The sequence below is a fragment of the Pleurodeles waltl genome, chromosome 4_2, assembly GCF_031143425.1.
Source record: "Pleurodeles waltl isolate 20211129_DDA chromosome 4_2, aPleWal1.hap1.20221129, whole genome shotgun sequence".
Classification (NCBI taxonomy): domain Eukaryota; kingdom Metazoa; phylum Chordata; class Amphibia; order Caudata; family Salamandridae; genus Pleurodeles; species Pleurodeles waltl.
This window is the reverse complement of record NC_090443.1, coordinates 54,025,713-54,049,144: the sequence shown is the minus strand read 5'-3', so window position 1 is coordinate 54,049,144 and position 23,432 is coordinate 54,025,713. Positions and strand designations below refer to the sequence as shown.

At 45.4% G+C, this 23,432-nt stretch overlaps 1 protein-coding gene across 1 annotated transcript in view; it reads left to right on the top strand.

Annotated features, from left to right (window-relative positions):
* Positions 1 to 23,432, top strand: part of LOC138292187 (inactive dipeptidyl peptidase 10-like) — a 392,581-nt gene that overhangs the window by 155,165 nt on the left and 213,984 nt on the right. The window contains exons 5-13 of the mRNA XM_069230625.1: positions 9,295 to 9,347; positions 12,798 to 12,879; positions 14,338 to 14,458; positions 15,102 to 15,256; positions 15,456 to 15,553; positions 17,264 to 17,387; positions 19,566 to 19,604; positions 21,725 to 21,832; positions 23,248 to 23,339. Coding sequence (XP_069086726.1) covers positions 9,295 to 9,347; positions 12,798 to 12,879; positions 14,338 to 14,458; positions 15,102 to 15,256; positions 15,456 to 15,553; positions 17,264 to 17,387; positions 19,566 to 19,604; positions 21,725 to 21,832; positions 23,248 to 23,339 — 872 coding nt within the window. The remainder of the gene's footprint in view (positions 1 to 9,294; positions 9,348 to 12,797; positions 12,880 to 14,337; positions 14,459 to 15,101; positions 15,257 to 15,455; positions 15,554 to 17,263; positions 17,388 to 19,565; positions 19,605 to 21,724; positions 21,833 to 23,247; positions 23,340 to 23,432) is intronic.

Sequence of the window (23,432 nt, the reverse complement as noted above, 5' to 3'; positions counted from 1 at the left end):
AACAGTCATCGGCCAAGACTAGGCCAGCCTCTGTCCAAGGAGATAGCTGGGTCGCAGTGAAAGGTGTTGGGGGGATCCCCATAGGGAAAGCGCACCAAGGGCAACGAAGGGGGATCTAGAGGGTGGTCCGGAGTCCATGTCACACAATGCCGCCAATACTGAAGTGCAGTCACTGAGAGTGTGCCATTTATCCTCCTCCCAGGCATGCTCGTCGCAGTTGGACCAGTATCGCAACCCTGTCTGGTGGGCCTCCCTCCCAGCCCAGTTCTGTCAAGTTATTGCTGGCTAGCCAGTAGACAATACATTGAAGTTGGGCTGCCAAATATTAAAGCCAAAAATCTGATCTTCCTAGAGCCCCCTTCAAAAGAGGTCACTGAAGGGTGTCCAAGGAAACTCTGTGGCGAGCTCCATCCCAAATAAAGTCTTGCAACAATGCGTCTAGTGGTTTACACCAAGAGATCGGTAACCAGACTGGCAAGTTGGTAATATAATACAGTAAGGGAGGCAGCATGATTATCTTTGCCAGTGCTATGCGTGCCATAATAGGAAGACAAAGGGATCGCCAGAAGGACACACAGCCCTTAGGGGATTGTACCACAGGTACAAGAGTACCCTCTCATAGATATTCTAAAGTATGGTAGATCTGCACACCCAGATATCAGAACGTCAAAGAGGCCCATTTGACCTCAAGAGGCAAAGTACCAGGTTGCAGCACAGTGGGCGGCACTGAAAATACATGTTTCTTTGCCAGATTCACCCTCAAGCCCGAAAGTTCTCCAAAGTCATGTAGTAGTTGAAGCATAAATGGAACATATCTGGCCATATCGGAAACATAAATTAAGAGGTCATCCACATATAAGGATATTAGGTGTTCTCTGTCTCCCACCTGCGTACCTCTCCCCTGTCCTTGCAGCCGACAGACCACTGCTAGTGGTTCTATGGCCAGTGGGAACAGGAGTGAGGACAAACGGCAACCCTGTCTGGCCCCTCTGAAGCCCTCATAAGAGGATGAAATAACCTGGCCTGTGTCGACATAGGCAGTAGGCTTAATACATAGAAGCCACACCTCAGACACCCATGCCATGCCTAGTTCCATTCTAGTCATGATCGCAATAAAGTATTCCCAACTGACAGTGTCAAACACCATCTCTAAATCTACTGCCAGTAGGCCAGCTTTGGGCCCCTCCACAGGGAGGGCAGCAAACAACACTGAATAGATTTGATGGACAATAAGAGAAGTACTGTGTTGGGGGATGAAGCCACACCTGTCAGAGTGGATCAGCATATGCATGTGGGGAAGAAGACGCATAGCCAGTGTTTTACGCAACATTTTAAAATCCATGTCTAACATAGATAACGGGTGGTATGCCATAGTGAGTACAAGCTGTGCAGCTGTCTTGGAAAGACAAATGACCACTGCATCCCTAGTGGGACCTGGTTACGCTGCAGCTTTCAGGGCCTTATTATACATAGTTGTCAAGCGTGGGGGTAGTTTTGCCACAAAAGTGGAATAAAATTCTATAGGAAGTCCATCTGGGTCTGGCATTTGCCACAGGCTATGTCCCTGATTGCACCTTTGACTTCCTAAGGTGCAATAGGGCCTCCCAATACCTAGCGCGGAGGAGGGGTGGAGGGTTAGAGTCCCCAACTGTATAGGGGAAGGAAAAGATGTAATATCCCGAGTTGGGACGTCCAGACATCTCCCAAAGAGCTGTACATAATAATCACGAAGACCCCTTTAATCTCCACTTGGGAATAAACTTGTCTCCCAGTCGGAGCCATCACAGAGGCAATAGAGTTCCAGCGAGACTCATGGTGAACCACCCAGGCCAGAAGCCTGCCTGCCTTAACTTCCTCTTCATGGGCCCATGCAACATAGACCTTGTAATTGTGACACAGGAGTTTCTCCAGCAAGATGTTGTAACATTACCGAGCTTCGGACAACCATGCTTGTGCATCAAGATTAGTGTCAAGTTGGTTACCCAGGTCATGTGTAGTCTCATCTAACAGCACCAGCTCATGATCTAGCTCCCAACAAACCCCCAAGGAGGACTCCATGCAGTGCTCCCAGATTACCACTTTAAATGCCTCCCACTCCACAAGGCAGGTCGATGCCTTGTCTGCATTATGCTCAAAATATTCAGAGATGACCTCCTGGAGGCTATCCCGATAAGTGATGTCCTCTAGGATTGCAGGGCAAAGCCGCCATATGGGGATCACCGGCTGAAGGGAACCCAACCAGACACTCGTGAGGAGCGCATTATGATGCTATATGGTGCGACCCAAGAACTATGTGAGATAAAACAGAAGGCAGAGTGGCACTGTTCACAGGGCCTTATTTAGGTGACCATGAAGCGCACGCAGACTTGAATAGAAGGAGTACTCCCTGCCTCCAACATGTTGCACTCTCCACACATCTTCCAGATCCCGCCTGCAGTCCAGTCCTGGAACCCCCTAGCCACTCTATGTGCTATAGCCCCTGGTAAACGAGGAGGGGAGCGATCCAAAGATGTGTCAGCGACACAATTGTAAACTCCGCCCATAATGATGTCTACATTGAACAGAGAGCCCCACAGTGTAGACAAGCGTGTGAAAAATGCCATTTGTTCCTGGTTGGGGGCATAAATGCTGCAAAGGGTCAATGGCCTCCCATCTAGTCTCCCCTGCCCCAAACCATATCTACCATCTCTGTCAACCTATGACTGCAAGGCTTCAAAGAGTAATCCCACCCTAACACTAGCCCTGGAATAGGCCCTATAACCAGTGGTGAACACCTGACCCCTCCAGCGCTGCAGCAGGCGATGCACCTCTTCAGCAGTGAGATGTGAATCTGCCTTTTCTAAAGTGAGATGTGTCTCTTGTAAGAAAGCTATATGCACAGCTGCAATTGCAAGGCCCTGCCACCAGGTAAACTGCAACCAAGATAGCCTTGGCAAGAACATACAATAAACAACAAACTCTCCTGCATAGAGAGAACACATAAATCAGATGTCATTGCAACCCTCCACCCTTCACCCCCTTCCTACTAGTCACAACAGTAGTAAAATCAGGTCATCTACAAATCGAGGTGTCACTACGGGCAGATCCATTTTCCCATTTAGAGGACATCCGAAGCAGAGTCCACAGAGTGTCTGTCAAAGGTGGAGCCCACATCAGAGTCTGACTGGTGGTTCTGCGTTACATCCGATGCCGCTATCAAGGCTTCTTCTTTGTTTCTATCTGCTTGGTCTCTTGTTGGGCCATGCACCGTGAATGTGGCCGATCTACCATGTCTTCTTCGTTTGATCCATCTGTGGGAAGGTGGTGTTGGTGCAGGAGCAACTGTGGCAGTGTGCTCCGTCTTGTACTTAGATGGGAACAGCAAAGCAAATCAGATTCCAGCATCCTGCAGTTCACTTTTAATTGCAAGGAAGGACTCTCATGTGGCCTGGACAGCTGCAGTGAAGTTAGGGAACAAAGTCACTGCCAGGTTGTCTATGCAAAAGGGGCCAGCTGTGTGTGCTTTCTGCAAAAGGATGTCACGGTCCCTGTAATGCAACAGTCGGGCCACCACAGGGTGTGGGGGGTGTCCAGGGGAAAGGTTCAGGGAGAGTTCTGTAGGAACCACGTGAGTTTTCACCCATTTCTCCAGGTAAGTGACCATATCTGCACCGTCAGTGCCCTCAGGTAAACCTACAGTGTGCATGTCGTTCCTTCTGTTGCGGCCTTCCACATCTTCTGCTCTATGCTCTAGTCTCTTCATGCGAGAAGTAAGGTCTGTCAGCTGAGTCTGCAATAGTCATTGTGCTAGTTCAAGATCCCCTACCGCAACCTCTGTTTCCTTAACTCTGTGAGTTTGCGGTGGTCGACCCTCAGGAGATCCACTTCCTCTACAACAGAACCAATTGGCAACTGCAGGGAGGCCTTTGAATATGCAATTGCCACCAGGATTTTATCAAGTATCTGCTGAAGCGCTAGAGGCACATTGTCTGGATTATTTCCTGTAGGTGTGCCTTCCAATATGTATGTCCCTTGCGAATTCAGGGACATGCTTCCTCCTTGGGGTTGCCCATCTTATCAGTGTGAGTGGGTTAGTGCGGTCATTCTTGTTCGTGAATGAAGTAGCCTCCTGTCAGGTGATACCAGCAGCGGGCTGTAAAGCTGTCTGCCACCCACCTCGGCCCAGGAGGAGTTCTACCAAGGAAAATTCAACAATGCACCTCTTTTTGCCGCACCAACAGGGCCACCTGAGCTGCCCGCAGGGGGCTGAGAATATGCTGGATGCCCAGTCAAGCACACCCAGGCAGTGGTTTTGGGGAATACAGCTGCGCTATTGGCAACAAAACAGATTGAAGAAGTCTAGAGACAGTGCGTCCCATCTGAGATGGATGTCGTCACCCCCACCAGGGAGCATCAGAGAGGGGCGGTAAGCAGGCATTTCTCAGTGTTGCAAAGTCTTGGTCAGTTCACAGGCAGTACCATATGGAGCCCGTCCCACGCACCTAAAAGAAATGGGGAGATAATGATGATCCTGGACTCACCTTAAAGACCACTAGACTGAGGACATCGGCACCAATCCTCAGAGTTCATCACCAATCCGGGGGGGGGGGTTCAGTGTACATCACTCTCCACTCCTCCTACCGTTCTGGGTGTCCCTCATGGCATGTAGTCTGCCATGTTCTCCACCTCAGTCCCCCCATGGTCAGCAGCAAAGCTGTCACCACCAAAGCAGTTATGCGGTTCTCTCCTTGCGGGCAGGTGCCGTAGCATCCAGCACCCAGGGGGACCCAATGGATCGGCCCACCAGCACCTGTCTCACTCACCTGTCATGCAGCCCACTCTCTCTGCGCTTCGATGCACACCCCCAAGCCGCTGGTGCCCTGCCTCGTGTGAGCGCTGAGTCGGGTGTAGACACACAGCCCGAGGCTGTGCAGCCGCTCGGGCCACCTCCACTCGCTGCTGCGCCGTCTCCTCCAGGACTCTGGCTTCCCCGAATGAAAATCACTGTCGGCGAGCGTGCCCTGCACAGCTGCAGCGAGCAGCCCACCTGTACCGTCTTCGCCCACCTGCTGCACAGCACAGATACACCTCACTCCACTGCTGGAGGTCCCCAAGCAGCCAGTGCTCTGCCTCACATGTGCTCTCCTGCTGACTGCCGATACACAGCCTGGGTCAGGTCAGAAGCCAGGGTTCACTCTTGCCCTCAAGCCCTAAAGCCCAAGCACACAACTACATCTTCTCTTTTGGGGCCCGACAACCTCTGTCCTCAGTTTGCGACTCGGCCTTATAGCGTCCCACTCCCACAGCCATGTCAGTCCTTCCAGCACCTGCACTCGTCTGTAGAGGTGGAGCGTGGCCGTCATTCTGGGCCTAGGCCATAGCACTAGTGGCAGTGGCATTGTCCCAGCCACTAGGCCAAAAGCAGCGGACGCGGCTCCGGAAGTCACCGCTGTCTCCAGGCAGCACTGGATAATGCGACTCCCCGGGTGCTTCCCAGTCAGAGATGGCTGATGACTGCATTTAAAGGCAGGATGAGACAGGATAGCAGCGTGGTGTGAGGGAGCAGTTCTCTAGTACATCTGCTCCACCATCTTGCATAGCAATGCCCCAAAACCTAGCCATGATTGGCGTTCCGAAAGGTTTTACTTAGTTAAAGAAGTTTAAATGAGATCCGCTTCTAATACTTGTTTACATTCTTGGTAACGAGTAAATCAATCTTTTGCGATCCAATTTTATTATGACCTGAGAAGGTCCTATGGGAAGTTTATATGATGCTAATCCACACAATCCAACATGTAAGAGCTGTTGACTGAGTCTCTAATTCACTCAAATCTACAGGTTCTCATGAGGGTGAAGGGGGCTTGGGAGTAGAAGAGAAACATGCTGGAAGTTGGAGGTTCATCTCCTGAGTTCTGGATTGCACTCTCTCCGTCTCTCTCTCTCTCTCTCTCTCTCTCTCTCTCTCTCTCTCTCTCTCTCTCTCTCTCTCTCTCTCTCTATCTCTCTCTCTCTCTCTCCCTCTCTCTCTCTCTATCTCTCTCGCTCTCTTTCTCTCTCTCTTAGTTGGTAAGACACATACCAAAGGAACAGCAAGTCTGCATATGATAGGCACATACAGTTGGATTATGAAAGTAAGTGTGCGTATCTGACTATACCGAGCAAGCCCTTGTCTTCTTGTGGCTCACCTAATGTTCCAGTAGGTTGCACTGGTAAGAAACCCATGAAGTACACAGAGAACTTCTCTGAGCTTAGGAGAGAAGAAGACACTGTCAATGAGCATGACCTCTGAGTATGTTCAGATGTAAAAAACCGAAAAGACCTAAAAGTGACAGAGAAGCCTTCTCCATTGGTGAAACAGGTAAAGAGGAAGAAAAAAGAAGATATGAGAGGGAGAACAAAACAACGATTCAAAGACTAAAGGAACACATATTTGGTTAATGAAGTGAATGTAAGGGAAGTGTGAAACTTAGGGCCTGATTCACAAAGTAAAACTGGCACTTTTGAGTAAGTTTGCAATTTTTTGCAATTCACAAAAGAATTTTGCACGTAGTACCATTACGACAGCAGAGTGATCCTACTCATGGCCGAGACCCTGCACATAAAAAAAATAGGCAGTCGTATAGATTCTGTTTGTAAAATTGCTTTGTGATTTTCATAAAATGATGAACTTACACAAAAGTGTAAGTTTATCTTTGTGATTCAGGCCCCAACTAGTTGTTCTTGTTTTTTGTCAGGTCTTATGTTTCATGCTTCCTTCCGACTCTTGTTGAGTCATGAAAGGTTTTGACAATATGTTACACTGTTTGAGGGTGTGGGAGTTCTACTGTGACCATGTACTGGACTCATCACTGAATTATGTGTCTTCTCTAGCACTAAATATTTAATAGTGGTAACTGTAGTAGAAAGAAAAACTGGTACTCTGCATCCCTAAGAAAGAGCAAAATAAATTAAATTAGAAAGATAGGCACCTCCTGTAGCCTCTCATTAGCAATTTGAACTTCAAAAGTGTAACAGAGTTGAAAAAAGGATTTAAGACACTTTTGTAGGTGGCCATAAAGTCTCACATTGATAATCAATCAGAATTATTTTTGATCTCTGTAACAAAGGGGATCCACCTACATTTAGGAGTTGTGTGATTGCCACTGACAGGATTACAAGCATAAATTGCAGTAATAACATCAGTCCACGTGATTGTGTGGCACAAATGACAAATGTATATGTACAACTAGCAATTTTATGATCAATTTCAGTAAAACTAATCTTGTTATACTTGACACTGGACATCTGAAGTCCGAGTGTTGCTATGTTGATAAACATAAGTTCACCTGGTTTCAGGATGTAATTACTTAGACTCTTGGTTCGATGACTAATACAAATAAATGAAGTGATTAGCTACTCAAAAAACACTCTTAAAGCCTATAAGTATTGTCTTTTGAAACATGAGTGAGAAGCTATTGGTGTGCAAATGCTTGCTTGTAAAATATCGGTAAAAAAAAAGTAAAAGATTCAAAATACTGGAGGAAAAGCAAAGTATTTTGAAAAGTGCCAATAAATTAAATATTTCCACTGTTAATAAATGGCATGCTTCAGTTTTCAAATTTCAAGCAGGAAACTCTGAACATCCAACTCAGTAATAGCATTGAGGACTATTTGCAAGTGCTTGAAAGAACATAACAGCTACCGGAGGAAGCGTCGGAATTTAAATGAAAATGCTTGCCATTTAATTGCAGCATAACTCGGAACTGGAAGGAATCCTCTGGCTAACTGGTGCTCAGCAGTAGCCCGGAGATCAGATTTAAGAGCCTCTGAGAGAAGAAACATCTTCCCCCCCATTCTAAGTAAATCTTATGCCTCCAAATGATGCCTTTGTGTGCAAACACATGGGCTTATGTGCAACATGTGGATGGCAGGAGATTAAGAAAAGCCAACCAGATATAGACTGCTCTTTAATTAAACCTGACAAAAATGTACTCATTGGGGCTCTGTAAGGGATGAACTGGGTAAAGTAGGAAGCAACATGGACAGTCTAGAGCAGTGGTCTCCAAACTTTTTAATGCTGCGCCCCCCCCAGTTGAAAAATAGAAATCATTGGGCCCCCCTCAGAATTTTTCACAATTATTTTAGAAAGATGTCAATGTTTAAATATGTCTAGACCTATTTAAACATTGTAGTGAAGTACTGTTATATATTTTGTAAATGCAAAAACATGCTTCGGCTTAAAACAAAGGCCTGTTATCTGTATAGTGCTTCTTTTGGCCATAGTCTGGCGCCCCCCCTGAGATCACTTGAGGCCCCCCTAGGGGGGCCCGCCCCCCAGTTTGAAGACCTCTGGTCTAGAGGCTGGGAATGTGATGGGGGAGGAGCACATGGAGGATACAGCAAGAAAACACATGCAGTTGCATGATGTGAGCCACAGAACTAATATGTCATCCAATCACAAGAAGCTTTGCTGCAGGTGTGAGACAAGCACAAAGAGGAAGAAAAGCCATAAAAAAATAAACAAGCAGAAGAGTTTGTCAAGAAGGACAAAAATTTACGAGTAATGAACTGACCCAAAGCGCACTTACTGGTATTGCACACAACAGATCTTAGACAATATCTAGAATATGCCTGTAGGCGAGACCTAAAGTAAGTAAAAGTTTGTCTTTGAAGTTTCATTTATGAAAATGTACTAAAGGTACTTGGTGTAACTTCTACTTCCATTTGTGAGGCGGTTTGTGCAAAATTTCCCCATGAATCGACATAGGCTGCAGAGGCATAGCCTGTTATATGTTAGCACTTTCCTAATTAGATCCAAAGGTCTCTTTATATAACTTTGTTTTGGCGTTCTCATTCAGACAATCTCATGTAACGCTTGTTATGTTTTGGTGAGTTGACTTGCCAAAATGTATCTTGGGGTGCAGACTTTAAGACACCTTGTAATTACTAGACCACTTCTAATTGCGATCCCTGCACATGTAAGCGTTTGTGCAGATATTGCAAAGGAGGGGACACTTGTAATGAAGACCTCATATGGCAGAGATGCCCCACAGATTACACAGCTCTTGCAGGTCCGAGTCACACCCCCACAGAGAAGATGTTTATATGCTGCCTGACTTTTTATCTTCATTTCTATCATTCTCTGTTTCTACTCTAAAGCTGTGCAAAAGCAAGCATATAACAATAACTGCATGCAGAATAGTGAAATAACAGGTGCACCATGCAGATGTGGAAACATCCTCCAATCGCAGGCTCTCTCAGAGGTCCTCGCTCAGTCAGGACGTAGAAGCAGTAACATCACTAACCTGTAGATGGTCTTTCTTTTCTGTTGTGCAGGTCTTCCGGAAGTCGTTCACAGCTTCCTATGCTGTTTACAACATTGACACGAGGTAAGGTGCATGTTTCTGCCCGAAACCCTGAGCAAGGAGACGTAGTCTCTTTCATGTTTTGCACTCTCAAGTGCAAACCTTTAGTATAACATTTGCAGGGGTAAAGTCACACCCCTGGTTTGCTTAGCCAAGACCGAGGAGGGGACAGTTCCAAAACTGACGGGGATTAGACAAAGGTCACAGCGTGGGGATGGGGGGTTGGCTTCCCTGGCTTTTCCTTTACTGCAGATACGTTTCTATAGTTCATGAAAAATAAAAATTGTTCCTGATCGCTAGCACGCTCATGAAAATGCAAGTCTTGCGAATCGGAGTTCTGAGGGGGAATTGACAGCATCTATTTTGTAGGCACGGTGAGAAGTTCAGAGATGAATGAGTTCGTGCGTGGGGGGTTCCGTCTTCTCCCACAGTAAAGCATCAAGTGACAATTTGAAACTGGGAGAACTAGATAAGAAGACATGGTAGTAAAACTATTACTAGTGTTCGTTAGGCCACGCTATCACTACACCTGCTGCACCAATGGTAGACCCACCTCTTTGTCAAGCAACTGTGTGCTGATCTGGGATTTTGGGGAAGAGGGGGGTAGTGAGCAGGATCCTGTAATGGGTGGGGCTTCAGGGGGCTCATATCCCAGCGCTCAAGCCCCTTGGGGCCTTCACTGTTCCGAATAGTAAGGCTTGTTGCCTAGAATCTTCAGGTGTGTTTAAAGGTGCGTTTTGATGCAGACATCTGCGCCTGGTCTGAAAGGCTATTTCTGTCACCTCCCCCAGAACGCAGCAGCGCCTGTTATTGCTTTCAAGAATGTGTTCTCTCAGTTTTGAAATCTGTGACAGCTTGCGTCGCAGGCTAAGTCAATGTAAGCGCCGAAAGTACAGCATCCATTTTAGGACATCCTCACTCCTCAGTCCTTATCCGTACTTTTCATCCTTGCTTCTCATCCATAATCCCTACTTCTCATCCATCATCCCTACTTCTCTTCCAACACCCTTACTTCTAATCATCATCCCTTCTTCCTATCCCTCATTCCTGCTTCTCTTCCATCATTTCTACTTCTCGTCCCTCATCCCTGCTTCTCATCCATACTTCTCTTCCATCATCCCGGCTTCTCGTCCTTACTTCTCACCCATCTTCCATCATTTCTACTTCTCATACTTCATCCATCATCCCTACTCCTCATTCCTCATCCCTCAGTCATACCAACACATTTTCAGTTTTGTGAAACACACCTTCACGCTGATTGGCTGGCAACAGCCAATCAGCGTTATGAAAGAGGCCTGCATTCTACTTCACTGAAAAACAGCCTTCTCATTGCAAGTGCTGGGTAAAGATGGAGGAGAGGAAATGCAGGTGTGTGTTTTTTTCTAGTGAATCCAAGGCTGTGCAACATTTCATTTTAGTTAGCTAAGTGTTTGTTTACAGAGGCCTCTGCAGAAAGGTTTTCATTGAACTGTAGATGAACTGTATAACCCTTTCTCCAAGAGCTGATTTAAGGCCCAAACTGTAGGCTCCTTGTATTTCCCAAACCAGCAGAGCTTTCTGCAGAGGCCTGTGTAAACAGAAAAAAAACACTTAGCTAAATAAAATGAAACATTGTACAGCCTTGAATTCCCTGGAAACAAAAAACACAGTTGCATTTCCTCCCCTCCCTCTTCATCCAGCACTTGCAATGAGGAGGCTGTTTTTCTCATAACTCTGATTGGCTGTTGCCAACCAATCAGTGTGAAGGCGTGTTTCACAAAACTGAAAATGTGTAGGTATGACTAAGGGATGAGGAGTAGAGATGATGGATGAGAGTAGGGATGATGGATGAGGTATGAGAAGTAGGAATGATGGAAGATGGATGAGAAGCAGGGATGAGAAGTAGGCATGATGGAAGAGAAGTAGGGATGATGGAAAATAAGTATGGATGAGAAACAGAGATGAGGGATGAGAAGTAGGGATGATGGAAGAGAAGTAAGGATGATGAATGAGAAGTAGGTCTGATGTATGATGGATGAGATGGGATGATGGATGAGAAGTAAGGATGAGTAGTAGGGGTGATGGAAGAGAAGTAGGTATGATGGATGAATAGTAGGGATGAGAAGCAGGGATCGGGGATGAGAAGCAGGGATGAGGGATGAGAAGTAGGCATGATGGAAGAGAAATAGGGATGATGGAAAATAAGTATGGATGAGAAACAGAGATGAGGGATGAGAAGTAGGGATGATGGAAGAGAAGTAAGGATGATGGATGAGAAGTAGGTCTGATGTATGATGGATGAGATGGGATGATGGATGAGAAGTAAGGATGAGTAGTAGGGGTGATGGAAGAGAAGTAGGGATGATGGATGAATAGTAGGGATGAGAAGCAGGGATCGGGGATGAGAAGCAGGGATGATGTATGATGGATGAGAAGTAGGGACAATGTATGATGGGTGAGACGTAGGGATGATGGAAGAGAAGCAGGGATGATCGTTGAGAAGTGGGGATGATGTTTGATGGATGAGAAGAAGGGATGATGGGTGAGACGCAGAGATGAGAAGGAATGAGGAGTGAGGAATGAGGATGTCCTAAAATGGAAGCTGTATGAAAGGCCTCACATCATGTGTGACCCTAACCCAGGTCTACATTTTTTTGCTAACAACATGCATTAAGGGACTCGCAGTTTTTCACACACACCCTCCACCTCACGGCTTTATGCCCTGCATCACAGTTCCATTACTTAACTTTTGCGCCTACACCACTTAGACCACTGAGTGTAGAGAAAAGAGTTTCAAAGCCTCAGGTTGTTTCCCCTTGTGAAGGGGACAAAACATGTTTGCAAATGCTGATTTGCATTACCTTTCTTTATTAGACATTGTGCACCTGGTTCCAATTCTGCCTTCAGGAAAAGAAAAATAGAACAAATCTGAGTACTTCTGGAAATCTGGGAGGGCTGCAAATTTCCGAGATTACGCCTACAATTTTCTGCGAATTCCAAAAAAGTCGGAAATTGGCTCCTGAGGCACAATCTTTGACCTTATCAGGGTATTAGCGAATATAAATGTCCATTGGGGCCTCCTTGTCTCTCGCAAACCCATGCCCCATGAGGTCTCTTTTGTCCACCCAGACCCATGTCACTGGAGCAGGCCTTTGAATCCATGCAGCTTGCAGTACATGGAGGTGGCTCTTGTATTTGTAAAGAATGGTCCATTTGTGGAATAGGATTCACTCGCTCACTTGCTCTCTCACTCACTCTAATAAAAAAAAATCTCATTCTCTCACGCTGGTAAGAAGAAAAACTAGTCTGTCTAGTGCATGACAAGGCAGTTCCACACCTCCAGGGCAGCACCATGGTGTCCTTGAAGAGGGTATGGCACCTGTTCAGTGCCTAGATGCACAGTACATCTAAGTGTAATTTCTAAGCATTATCTATCCAGCCCACTCACCCTTTAGAGCCTGCCCTCTCAAGTGAGACTATTATATTTTCTTGCAGGGAGATCTCGGAGCTCAACCCCCCAGAAGTGAACCACTCCACGCTGCAGTATGCTGCTTGGGGTCCGCAAGGGAGTCAGCTGGTGCGTCACTTTCAATACCTGGACATTTTCTTACAGCGATGCAAGCATGTGTCACGTGACATTCTGTAAGCGGTTCCTCGGTAGGCAAAATGGCGGCCTTAAGTTGGAGCAAAGCGATGTATGCATAGTGCTTGCATTTAATACTGTGCAGCACAGGAAACACTGACCAAAGTGTTGTAGCCCCACCAAAGGTGTACGCAGCCTTACAGGTGCCACGTATATCAGGCTAATGCTGTTCAAATGGCATAACAGCAAAGCAACTAACACTTTCACACAAGCTCCTACAGGTTATAACTCGCAAACAACACCAGACTGCAGTCTGTGCTGGAATCCTCAAAACCAGGGCAAGACGGTACCGAACTCCATTAGTGCTGGGAGGCTGTACAAGCGGCAGAAAGGACAACATAATAACATATTTATCACAATATAAAATAGCACCAGCCCAACACAGAGTATCCCTATGGTAGCACCACCAGCCACCTACCTGACCAGTACACAGTAGCCCAATGATGTGCGTGCCCCTACTCTGCACAAGCACACACTGACAGTCCACAAAACCAAACATACAATAGATTAACTATTTACAGGTACACAGCACCCCAAACAGGCATTACTAGAGACACATATTATACACCATCCCAAACAACATCCCAAAAGGCCTAACACTACCAAGTACACTGTGCCCCAAACAAACAGTATAAGAAAGTCATGCATACATAAAGGAAATCCACAGAAGCTAAGGAGTCCCCCTGCTGCCAAGGCCAACAATTGCATGCACTACTAAAATGAATAGGTATACCCCACCAACAAAATACATCCCTCCGATGCCACACTGCCTCAAACAGTGTAAACGAGCATCCTATGTCCACTATACAACATCCCAGTGTTGCCAACACTGGCCAAGAACACGGTGTTACAAATACATGTTTCCAGGGAGTCACACACACATGTCCAGCATGCGTCACCCTGTAGTGTCATCGGTACCCAGTTAAACTGTTCCAAATAGACAGTACTAAAGAGTGATCCCCCTGACCAACACACAACACCCCAGTTTATAACCACTGGCCAGATTCCCAGGCAGTATCAAATGTCATGCAGAAACCTGCCCATGATTCCCTGACCTAGCTGTGTCACCACACCAGGTCCACAATGACCCAAACAGACAGTGCTAAAGAGAGCTACATACAGTTACTCAACACAAACATGCCAGCCAAGTACCAAAGTCTCCTGAATAAATGCTGCGTACATACATACTCCTGCTCAACACACATCATCTCAGAGGTGCCCATACTGCGTGTAACTGCAGTTTTTGGAGTTAGCAGCATGACAGAGTATTACATATACGTGTGCAACACCACATCTTCTCCTACACAATTATAAAACGATTCGAGAGCATGGTCACATGATAGTGTGCATGCTACCACTGCTCTCCATGATCTTCATCCATTCCTTCTCCAGGTGTTTATCTTTGAGAACAACATCTATTACCAGCAGGATGGCTCAGGGCAGGCCTTGCGACTCACCTCATCTGGAAAGCCAGGGACTGTGACTAACGGAGTGTCTGATTGGCTGTATGAAGGTGAGAATAGAAAGGTGTCAAGCATGGGGGAAGGCATGGCATGGGCACCTTGAAAGAGGTGGGGCGCAAGACTGGTAGGAAGATGGTGAAGTAAAATGTGGGGAGAGGGAACAACCAGGAGAGATAAGCTACGGGAGCAAACTGAGTCGAGGGTGAGAGAATGAGACAGGGAGGAAAAGACGTGAGGTGACACAGAAAATGTTTGCACACATCAATTGGAGTCAGAAATGATTTACTGACAAAAGAAAAATGAATAGTCGGTGGGTCACAGAGTCCAGTGACCAGGGGTTCCCCCGGCAAATAGCACTGAATCTAGTTTGAAGTGAGAAGACCGAACTCAAGTTTATATTTTACTTTGCACAAGTTTCTAGTAATAGTCGCAACATAAATTCATACATTGAACACACGCAGGGGCCTAGCTGAGCCCATGAGAACAAGCGACAGTAGCCTTCATTAGTAACCAAAACGTGCAAATATGATAATGTGAAGTGGCAGAGTTCTGGTGAGGAAAGAGATGAGTTAAAACAACTGATTTGCTCTACTGAATCTAAGAGTGGTGCTGTAGAGGATTCCCTTGGCTTCCCTTGGCTTCCCTTGGCTTCACGTCTTCTCACTTGTGGCTGGCTGTGTCCTTTCTTCCCAGAGGAGATCCTGCGGACATACCCTGCACACTGGTGGTCCCCAGATGGAGCTCGGCTGGCATACCTAACCCTAAACAACTCCCTTGTGCCAAGCATGGAGCTACCCCAGTTCCTGGGTAGTGTTTATCCATTCAGCAAACGCTACCCATACTCTAAGGTGGGTGTGCCCCCATGCCTCACACCACCACATTTCTCTCATTCTTGTGCCCCATTTTTCTCTCCATGGTTCATATTTTTCTATCTCTTTTCACACCGCACTCTCATACTTGGACCTCACCCTCTTGTGTCCCATGTGTCTTTACAGTGCATACTCAGTTTGGAGGGACCCCAGTGTCTGATCTTTTCTTCCCTTTCAGGCAGGTCAACAGATCCCTTTGGTGAAGCTCTTTGTGGTTAACCTGTATGGTCCTGCCCACACTCTGGAGCTCCTCCCACCAGACACCTTTCGATACAAGTGAGTCTAAGACATGTGCTGCACCATGGGAAGAAGTGGGAAAGGAGCTGCGCTACCAAATGTTCATGATTAATTTTATATATCTGGAAAAAGAACAGATGATGGACGGAATGCTGAACAATGTCAAACCTTCCCCCCTAGTCACAGATCTGGGCCTAAATCCATTGTTTTTTTGCTCACCACACAATTCCAGTTTGGACCCTGGCATAAGTAAATCAGTCCTGACCTCGAACCCCCATGGCAATATTCCAGCCCAAACTGCTAGGCCAGGTCCTCCCTGGCTCAGAAACAGGCATCCTGGGACTGGTTTCGGAGTATTGCCCCTCATCAGCCAGGCTAGATTGAATCCAGTGTCTTAGCGAGCATGGGACCCATGGCAGTTTGGGTTAGACTCTTCCCGTGGAGAGCAGGGTCTAGACTGATTTGCATGTGGCTGGGTCTCAACTGGGGTGGCATAGAGGGAAAAAATGATGGCTCGGGATGCCGCCCAAGCGATTGCTAGTGGCTGAGATTAATACAGGCATTCCATCCATCACCCTGTTGTTTTTGAATTTTATACATTGGCTGGCTTTTTAGAATTTCAGGGGAAAGATAAATCCATAGGTTTCTCACTTTGTGTCCCTGAGATGGGTATAGCAGTGGTTTTCAACCTGTGGTCCGAGGACCCCTAGGGGTCCGCAAAGCATCTTCCGGTGGTCCATGACTGCTTAGAAAATGACATAATATTAACAGATTAATAAATTGTGTATAAAGGAGGTGGCTAAATGTACAATTTAAAATTTTAAAACCTACTGCAAATGTCAAGGAATTTGAAATTGGAGGCTAAAAAATAAATTTGTATCCTCAGATTGATTCGAGGGAGCAGTGCAGGTGCATCAAACAGAACATAGTATGGGCGATGTGTGGCATCAATTAAGCTTAGAAAAACTTCAACCTGCCTATTAAAAGGAAAAAAATGATTTTTAAATTTATATTTGTTTGCAAATTAAATAAAATGTGCTATAGTTTGTGTATGTGTTTGCTGGAATGCTTGTTTTTGTATTTTTGTGTATTGTTTTGCAGTTCAAATCATTGACAATGTGCAGAGGGTGGGTTCCCGGCTTCCATTAATCACTCACTGGGGGGTCCCCGGATTCCAATGATGATTCAGTGGAGTCCCCGGGGTCCCATAATGAGAAAGTAGGAGTCCACAGAAGTCAAAAGTTGGGAACCCACTGGGGTATATCAAGGACCTGTCCAAAGTTGTAGCTGGGGACTTGTAGGTGGGAAAAGAGTGAAATAAAATAGTGAAGAGATGTGGATTGTACATCCAAGGTCAAAAGGGGGAAAACGAAGAAAAAGTGAAAAAGTGTTTGCAGTTTCCTTTTTTCTGCTTTTAATCTTTTTACCATCTATATTTTCTACTTTTTTTTGTAGTTTTAGTTTTTTCTTTTTTCTTTTTTATCCTTTATAATTTTTTTATACTTTGCTGTTTTTAGATGACTTTGCATGAAAAGTTGAGACAGAAAGTGTGTATAAATAAATTAAATTCAGATGAGGTGCTGGTGAGGTGGGCCCAGCTTTAGTCTCTTAAGGTCACTTTTGCAGAACATATCTCTAAGTGCTTAAGAGGTTTAGGGACTTCATGCCCTTTTACTGTTATGGTTCTAGACATGCTCTGTCTGCACCTCCCTCTGTATGTTTGAAACGTGACTCACATTGTTTCTCCAGGGAATATTTCATCACAATGGTGAAGTGGTTTGCCAACACTCGTCTGGCAGTGCGCTGGTTAAACCGCCCTCAGAACTGCTCCATCCTGACCTTTTGTGAAGCTACCACTGGAGCTTGCCAGGAGGTGAGTGGGGAGTGGGGAAGGGGGTACAGACAAACCTCTACTGTACCCTATAGTACATTAATGAGACAGTCATCCCAAAGATGGGGAAGTGAGGCGGCCCTGCTCCACTCTGGCAGCAAAGAAAAGTTAATGAGAAAAAAGCAATAAGGTTGGCATTCTGAAAGAGAAAACCAGACAAGAGGGTTGGGTGACATCTCTGACATCTCTTTGTGTTTTTTAGGTGAATATGTGGCTTAACATCTTTCATGAGTAACCACCATCTAGGCTTTGAATGGAAAACCAAGGGACCATCACTGTCATCTCCATCAAAGCATTACCTTAGTCACCTGTCGCCACACCACCACCAAGCAGGATACATCACCTCCAGGGCAACATTTGCTCAGAAGTTCACTATCATCCCACCACCACCAACAGGATATGCTGCAGCCATCATTACGAACAACTTCAACGATCTAACCCCAATATGTATTGGCTGAGGTCACCAGCAGGTAACAGGCTGTGAAACACGTTATCCATTGGTTGAATCAAAAGATCTGACTGTGTCTGAATGCCTCCTAAGTGAACCTTTGGTAATCCAACCTCAAAGGTGTTCCATTTCCTTCATCTCAAAAACAGCTCAACCCGTCCCGTCCAAGTAGTGGGTCAATATCAAGGCTACACCTTGTTCACAAGGCTCTTCCTGGACAATGGCCCTCCTATCCTGCCCAATTCATAACACTATAATGGAGGACCAAACGCCTAGGGCTGGCCAACCAGTGGTGTAGTGAAACTTGAGGATCCCCCCACTGCAAAGTACATGGAGGCCCAGCACCCCCGAGGCCCTATAAGGAGCTGTCAGGCCAGGGGCCTGCTACCCATGCACAATGCTGGAGGGGGCCCCTGGTGCTCAGGGGCCCCTGCACCACAGGGACTGCGGGGGCTAATGTACGTCACTGCAACCAACCAAAACATACCCTTCATCCAACTTGCAAAATACAAGCAGTTTGTGTGCAGAATGTTCAAGGTTCATCCTTCTGGAGGTCATTTGCGCTTCACTCCTGCCTCAAAGCAGATTTTCAAAACTTTAGGAAAGCCCTGCAAAATATATATTCAGACATTTTGACAGTAGCAAATCTGAATGCTCCAAAAGCAACAATCGTCAACTGAATTTGATGTCCATTAAGAAGAAATGCTCCCACCTCACAGTGCCAGTGATATATAAAAAATATATAACATTAAGAAATTAAATGAAATTATCTGCAAAATATATTAGAGCCATCAGCTCAAAAGTAGCAACATTTCTGAAGCGTTTAGCAAAATGCTACCACCAGATTAAAATGGGACCATCAGCATCACCCTGGCTTTAATATTGACCAGATCAACTACCATGGCCAAGGCCATTAGGATGTCGTTTGGGCAATTAATGTCACTCCTACTGGATCATCTTTCAAGAACCAGTATGCACTTAGAACATCAGAGGTGCAAGTCTCGGATGTTTCTTCTGGCTAACCATTGTTCACAAGAACATCCTCTGCGCCATTACCATCACTCACCACAACCTTATTATACCCCAGGTTGCCACTTTTCTTTGTTAGGGCACACACCATTTATCATGTGAATATTATTGTGGCAACAGCCGCTGTTTCGTCACTGAATCATCATTACAGCATGTAGCATTCACACAAGCAACATGGGACCTTGCCCGAAAAACCACTGGAGCTCTAACTCGTCATCTACTGTTGTCACCAGGGCTGAACTTAAGACAAGCCAACACCTGAACACCTTTCAATGCTGGGCTAAGTATCGTCAGCACTGAACATCATCAGAGCATACATCACCATTTGCATCACAATGGCATGGCATTCACAGTTCACAACTACATCATCACCATAACAACCTCCAACAGCATCATCAATGGAGTACTGTCGTCATCACCAGGGAAATCATCATCCACCATAGAAAGATATCATCTTGCCTTTCACCACTGCAATACCACTAGGCTAATCATTCTCACTCGCATGTATGAGTGCTATTACTCTGTGCCGCAGCCTTGTCTCTAGGAGAATCAACCCCGCGTGCATGCTGTCCAGTCCTGGCTTCTCCAGCTTCTCAAATTGATTGTCACAGAGTACAGGTATTGTGCCTCCGTCAATATTAGAAGACTCGCACCAATTCTCGTCTGTCTTTTATTTCCTTCAGAAACACAAACTTTCATCGGACATGTGGGTGAGCAGACAGGTAAAAATCTCTCTTCCATTCTCTGCTTTGGTGATATTTCCCTCCTTTAAATTTCTAAATGCATCTTTCCAAATCAACAAGCGCCTTCTCTCGCTCTCTTATCTACCTCCCTGACTAGTTTTTAACTAAACCATTTGAATTTTACATATACTTCTCTGGGCTTCCAGCCAGCTCTCTTCATCTATTGGTCTGTCACTGTGCCATTCACATTTTTGTTCCGCCCACCACTGTATACCGCATTCGGCATGAGGTCAGACCACTTTAGCCACTGGTAACCTCGTTGTTAGTGATGGTATTCTGCTCTTCCACAATGTGCGCTTACGCACAAAAAGTAAACCCCTTGTACAGTGTTTCAGAAACTATTACAAGCATTGGTAAAGCCGAAAGTTGCCACACCTCTTGGCTGTTGCAACGCTTGTTTCTAAATGCAGGGTTTTTTTACAGAAAAGGTAGAAGTGCCCACAATTTTTGGCTTTAATACTTTGAAACAAACTTTAAATAGTTTGGATGGATACAGTGGAGGCTTCCCCCATAATAAGACTCAAAGCAACAATAAGTGTGTATGCCTTCCTTCTGGGGTGAAAAAAGTAAAACCGTGCTGGAGAAGGGGATTGTGAGTGGAAACAGGCCTTGTTTCTTGTCAGTCACAGGTGGGGTTAATTGCTAAAACTGAAATTGTTTAGGTTTGGCGTTAGCAAATACCTTTTGATTTTACTAAATGTATGCATATAGTATACTTGTACAAGGGGCATTTCAGCCAGCCCTCTTCATCCATTGGTCTTCAATTGTGTTATTCACTACTTTTCTGCCCACTATAACATGAGTGTGAGGAAATCGTTCTGCTCACTTCATCCACTGGCTGACTTCACTGTGAGTGGCAGCATTCTGCCTTGTCACATGGATTGTATCCAAGGACAAAGTAGTTCACTTCTGCGTCAAGGACAGATATTAAAATGTGTCCATTTTGAGACCAAAAAATGTTTGTTGTTTTAGCAAGTTTGTTTTTTGTTAGGTTGAAAAGGGTCTGGCAACTTCCTCATCAATAACGATTTGCAAAAACCATAACATAACAAAACAAGCATTGACAAAGCCCAAGCAGGCCTATCGGTGTTGCAAATGTTTGTTTAGTTGGTGCTAAGAAGAAAAAAACAGGCTGGAACTTGTAGTCCTAAAACTGTACTCTTTACCATGGGCAAATGTTTCATCAAAAACAGTCCAACCATAATCATCAATGGTTAACAAGATCAAACCTTGGTTTACTAATTAACACTAAATATGGAGAAAAAGTCAGAAAGGTCCAAAGAAACTGATCAAATATGCAACATCTTTGTAATACAAAGGATGCAGCAAGCCTTTCACTTTGGCAATTATCAACAAAAATGTCCTCTGATTTTTTCAACTAAATGTTCAATACTTGGGGAACAAATGTTTAGTTTCTAGGGAATTAGCTATATAAAATAAATGGTGACTTTTCTGCCACCTGTATCCTTATCCAAGGTACCAGAGATTAAAGCCAGGGCTTAAAAAATAAAATGACGTTTGGGCAACACTTTGAGAAATTTGGAACATATCACCATTTCACAATCTATAGCTCAGCAGTATCATTTAGGAAGCTATCATGACCATCACCCCCACTTATCTTGCAGACACTCTCAAAATCTCTAGTGGTTCTCACACACAGCCAGCACACCATGAGACTGTAGAATAAGAACAATAAAAAGGAAAAAAACAAGACAACAGAACTTTCCATCTCTGTACCCAGGATCTGGAACATCAGGACCACCACTAAACGTTTCTAATTGAGGAAAGAGTTTGATACTCAGCTCTTTAAAGAACACTACCCCACAGTGCATTAACAATCTACAACCCAGCTTCTTCTCTTCCTCGCTGATTTTATGTTTGCTTTGACCATGTATAAGACTTTGCAGTGTTTTGGCTGGCTTTGCACTACAGAAATTACATGAACATGCTTACACACACACACATGCATACAGTGGTGCATAGAGAGATGAGAGGAAGACCCTAAAACACTACATATTGTCAGTGATGACCCCACCCAGTCATCAGCTCTTCCACCACGAACTCCTGTCTCTCACTTACCCTGCCCTTCTTTCCCACAGCAGGACCAGCCGCTGTTTTCGAAGGATGGTGAGAGCCTCTTCATGTCCCTCCCCGTGAAGCAGGGGGCGCGAGGAGAGTTCCACCACGTGGCCATGCTCGCTGCTCAGGTGAGGCAGCGATCTTCAAGGATATATGTTGGCACTGTCAAAGGGGACGATTCCAGAGCTCTGGATCAGTGGATGATATTGTGGGAAAACCCCATCTCATGTTTTGGATCGAGTCTGAAAGTGCTTGTTACAAAAAATGAACAGTCTGTGAATATCAAAGATTATAGACAAAGGGATGGACATAACTCAGCGATGCACATTTCAAGTGTAATCCTTCACACTTAGTTTTGTTAACAATCAGGTAGCAAAATTCCCACTAAAAGAACAAGCAGAGGCCTAGCTGAGCTCATGAGAATGAGTAGATGGTCTTCACTAGTAAAGAGTTTTCAGGAGTTTCGAAAAAGCAAGCTGTTTTCAAACTTTTTGCATCTGGGGTGTTAGGAAGCAGGGCATCTAAGGGTCAGAGACACACATCCGGTCGGCTAAGTTAGCATGAGCAAGAAAAGATAGCTTTAGCAGGTTACAGCACCACTAAGGCGGCAAATCTGTTAAAATTATTTTACAGTCATTGTGTCTGAAAATCGAGACGAAGTGCAGCATCTTTCACCTTAGGTACTGTGTACTTTACTGGTGGGGTCCAAGAGGATTGAGGGGCGAAAACCCGCACTCCTAACTCATGCAGTGCCTCTCAGGGTTGGGCTACACTGTGAACTGTGAAGGCAGATTTTCCGATGCTGTTGATTTCTGTTTATACGGAGCAGAGTAACATGATCCTGAATGACAACCTAAAAAGCAGCTGAGGTCCAACCAATGTGGACCAACCTTGGACACCCCCTGATCTTAGGCCACGGTTCATACAATACACTTCTTTAAAAAAATTAACTAACTCTGGTGTGTCCAACCTTGTTCCAAAAGGGCTGGATCCATACCAGATCCATGCCAAATGTTCAGGGTTTTCACATGGAATATATTTGCCTATAATTAGTTTAAATGGGAATAATTTGCATAGACAAAGGTTATCCTGAAAAACTGGCATGGAGCTCGATCCTTACAGACTATGGCGTGCACCCTTGGTTTAGATCAGTATTGAAACGGTGTTGGGGGCCTTCATACTGAGACAAGGGGAAGGAAGGGCGTATGTAAGCGAAAGATTGATAACATTGTTCTCAAATTTGCCGGTTGCAGGTATGGGAATGTTTTTTGTCTTCAATTCTGGGACATGTAGCTGTGTCCATTCCATTCTGAAATTATGACAAAGTCCCCGAAGACCAGGCAACAACCTGAAATGGAGGAGCTATTCATGCATGGAACTGGGAAACTCGAGACCTCTGCTGTTGCGGAGGAGGGGTGGGGGGGGCTAGTGGCTGGTAGCATTTCTCCTAGGCCCGTCCCCGTGTTCCATAGCACAATGTAAATGAAGAAAACTGCGGTCTATGTTGGTAATTAGTATTTGTCTCTGAATCATTTTGCTTTAGTCCCTCGGGAAGGAGAACAATATCCGCTTCCTGACGTCTGGGAACTGGGAGGTGACTAGGATTGTGGCTTACGAAGAGGAAAGTAATAATGTGTGAGTAGCCTGCGGCCACCCCCCACCCCCAATCTCCATCGGCGCTCCCCCTACAATGGACCACAAATGTGTATAAACGAAACCACTAGATCT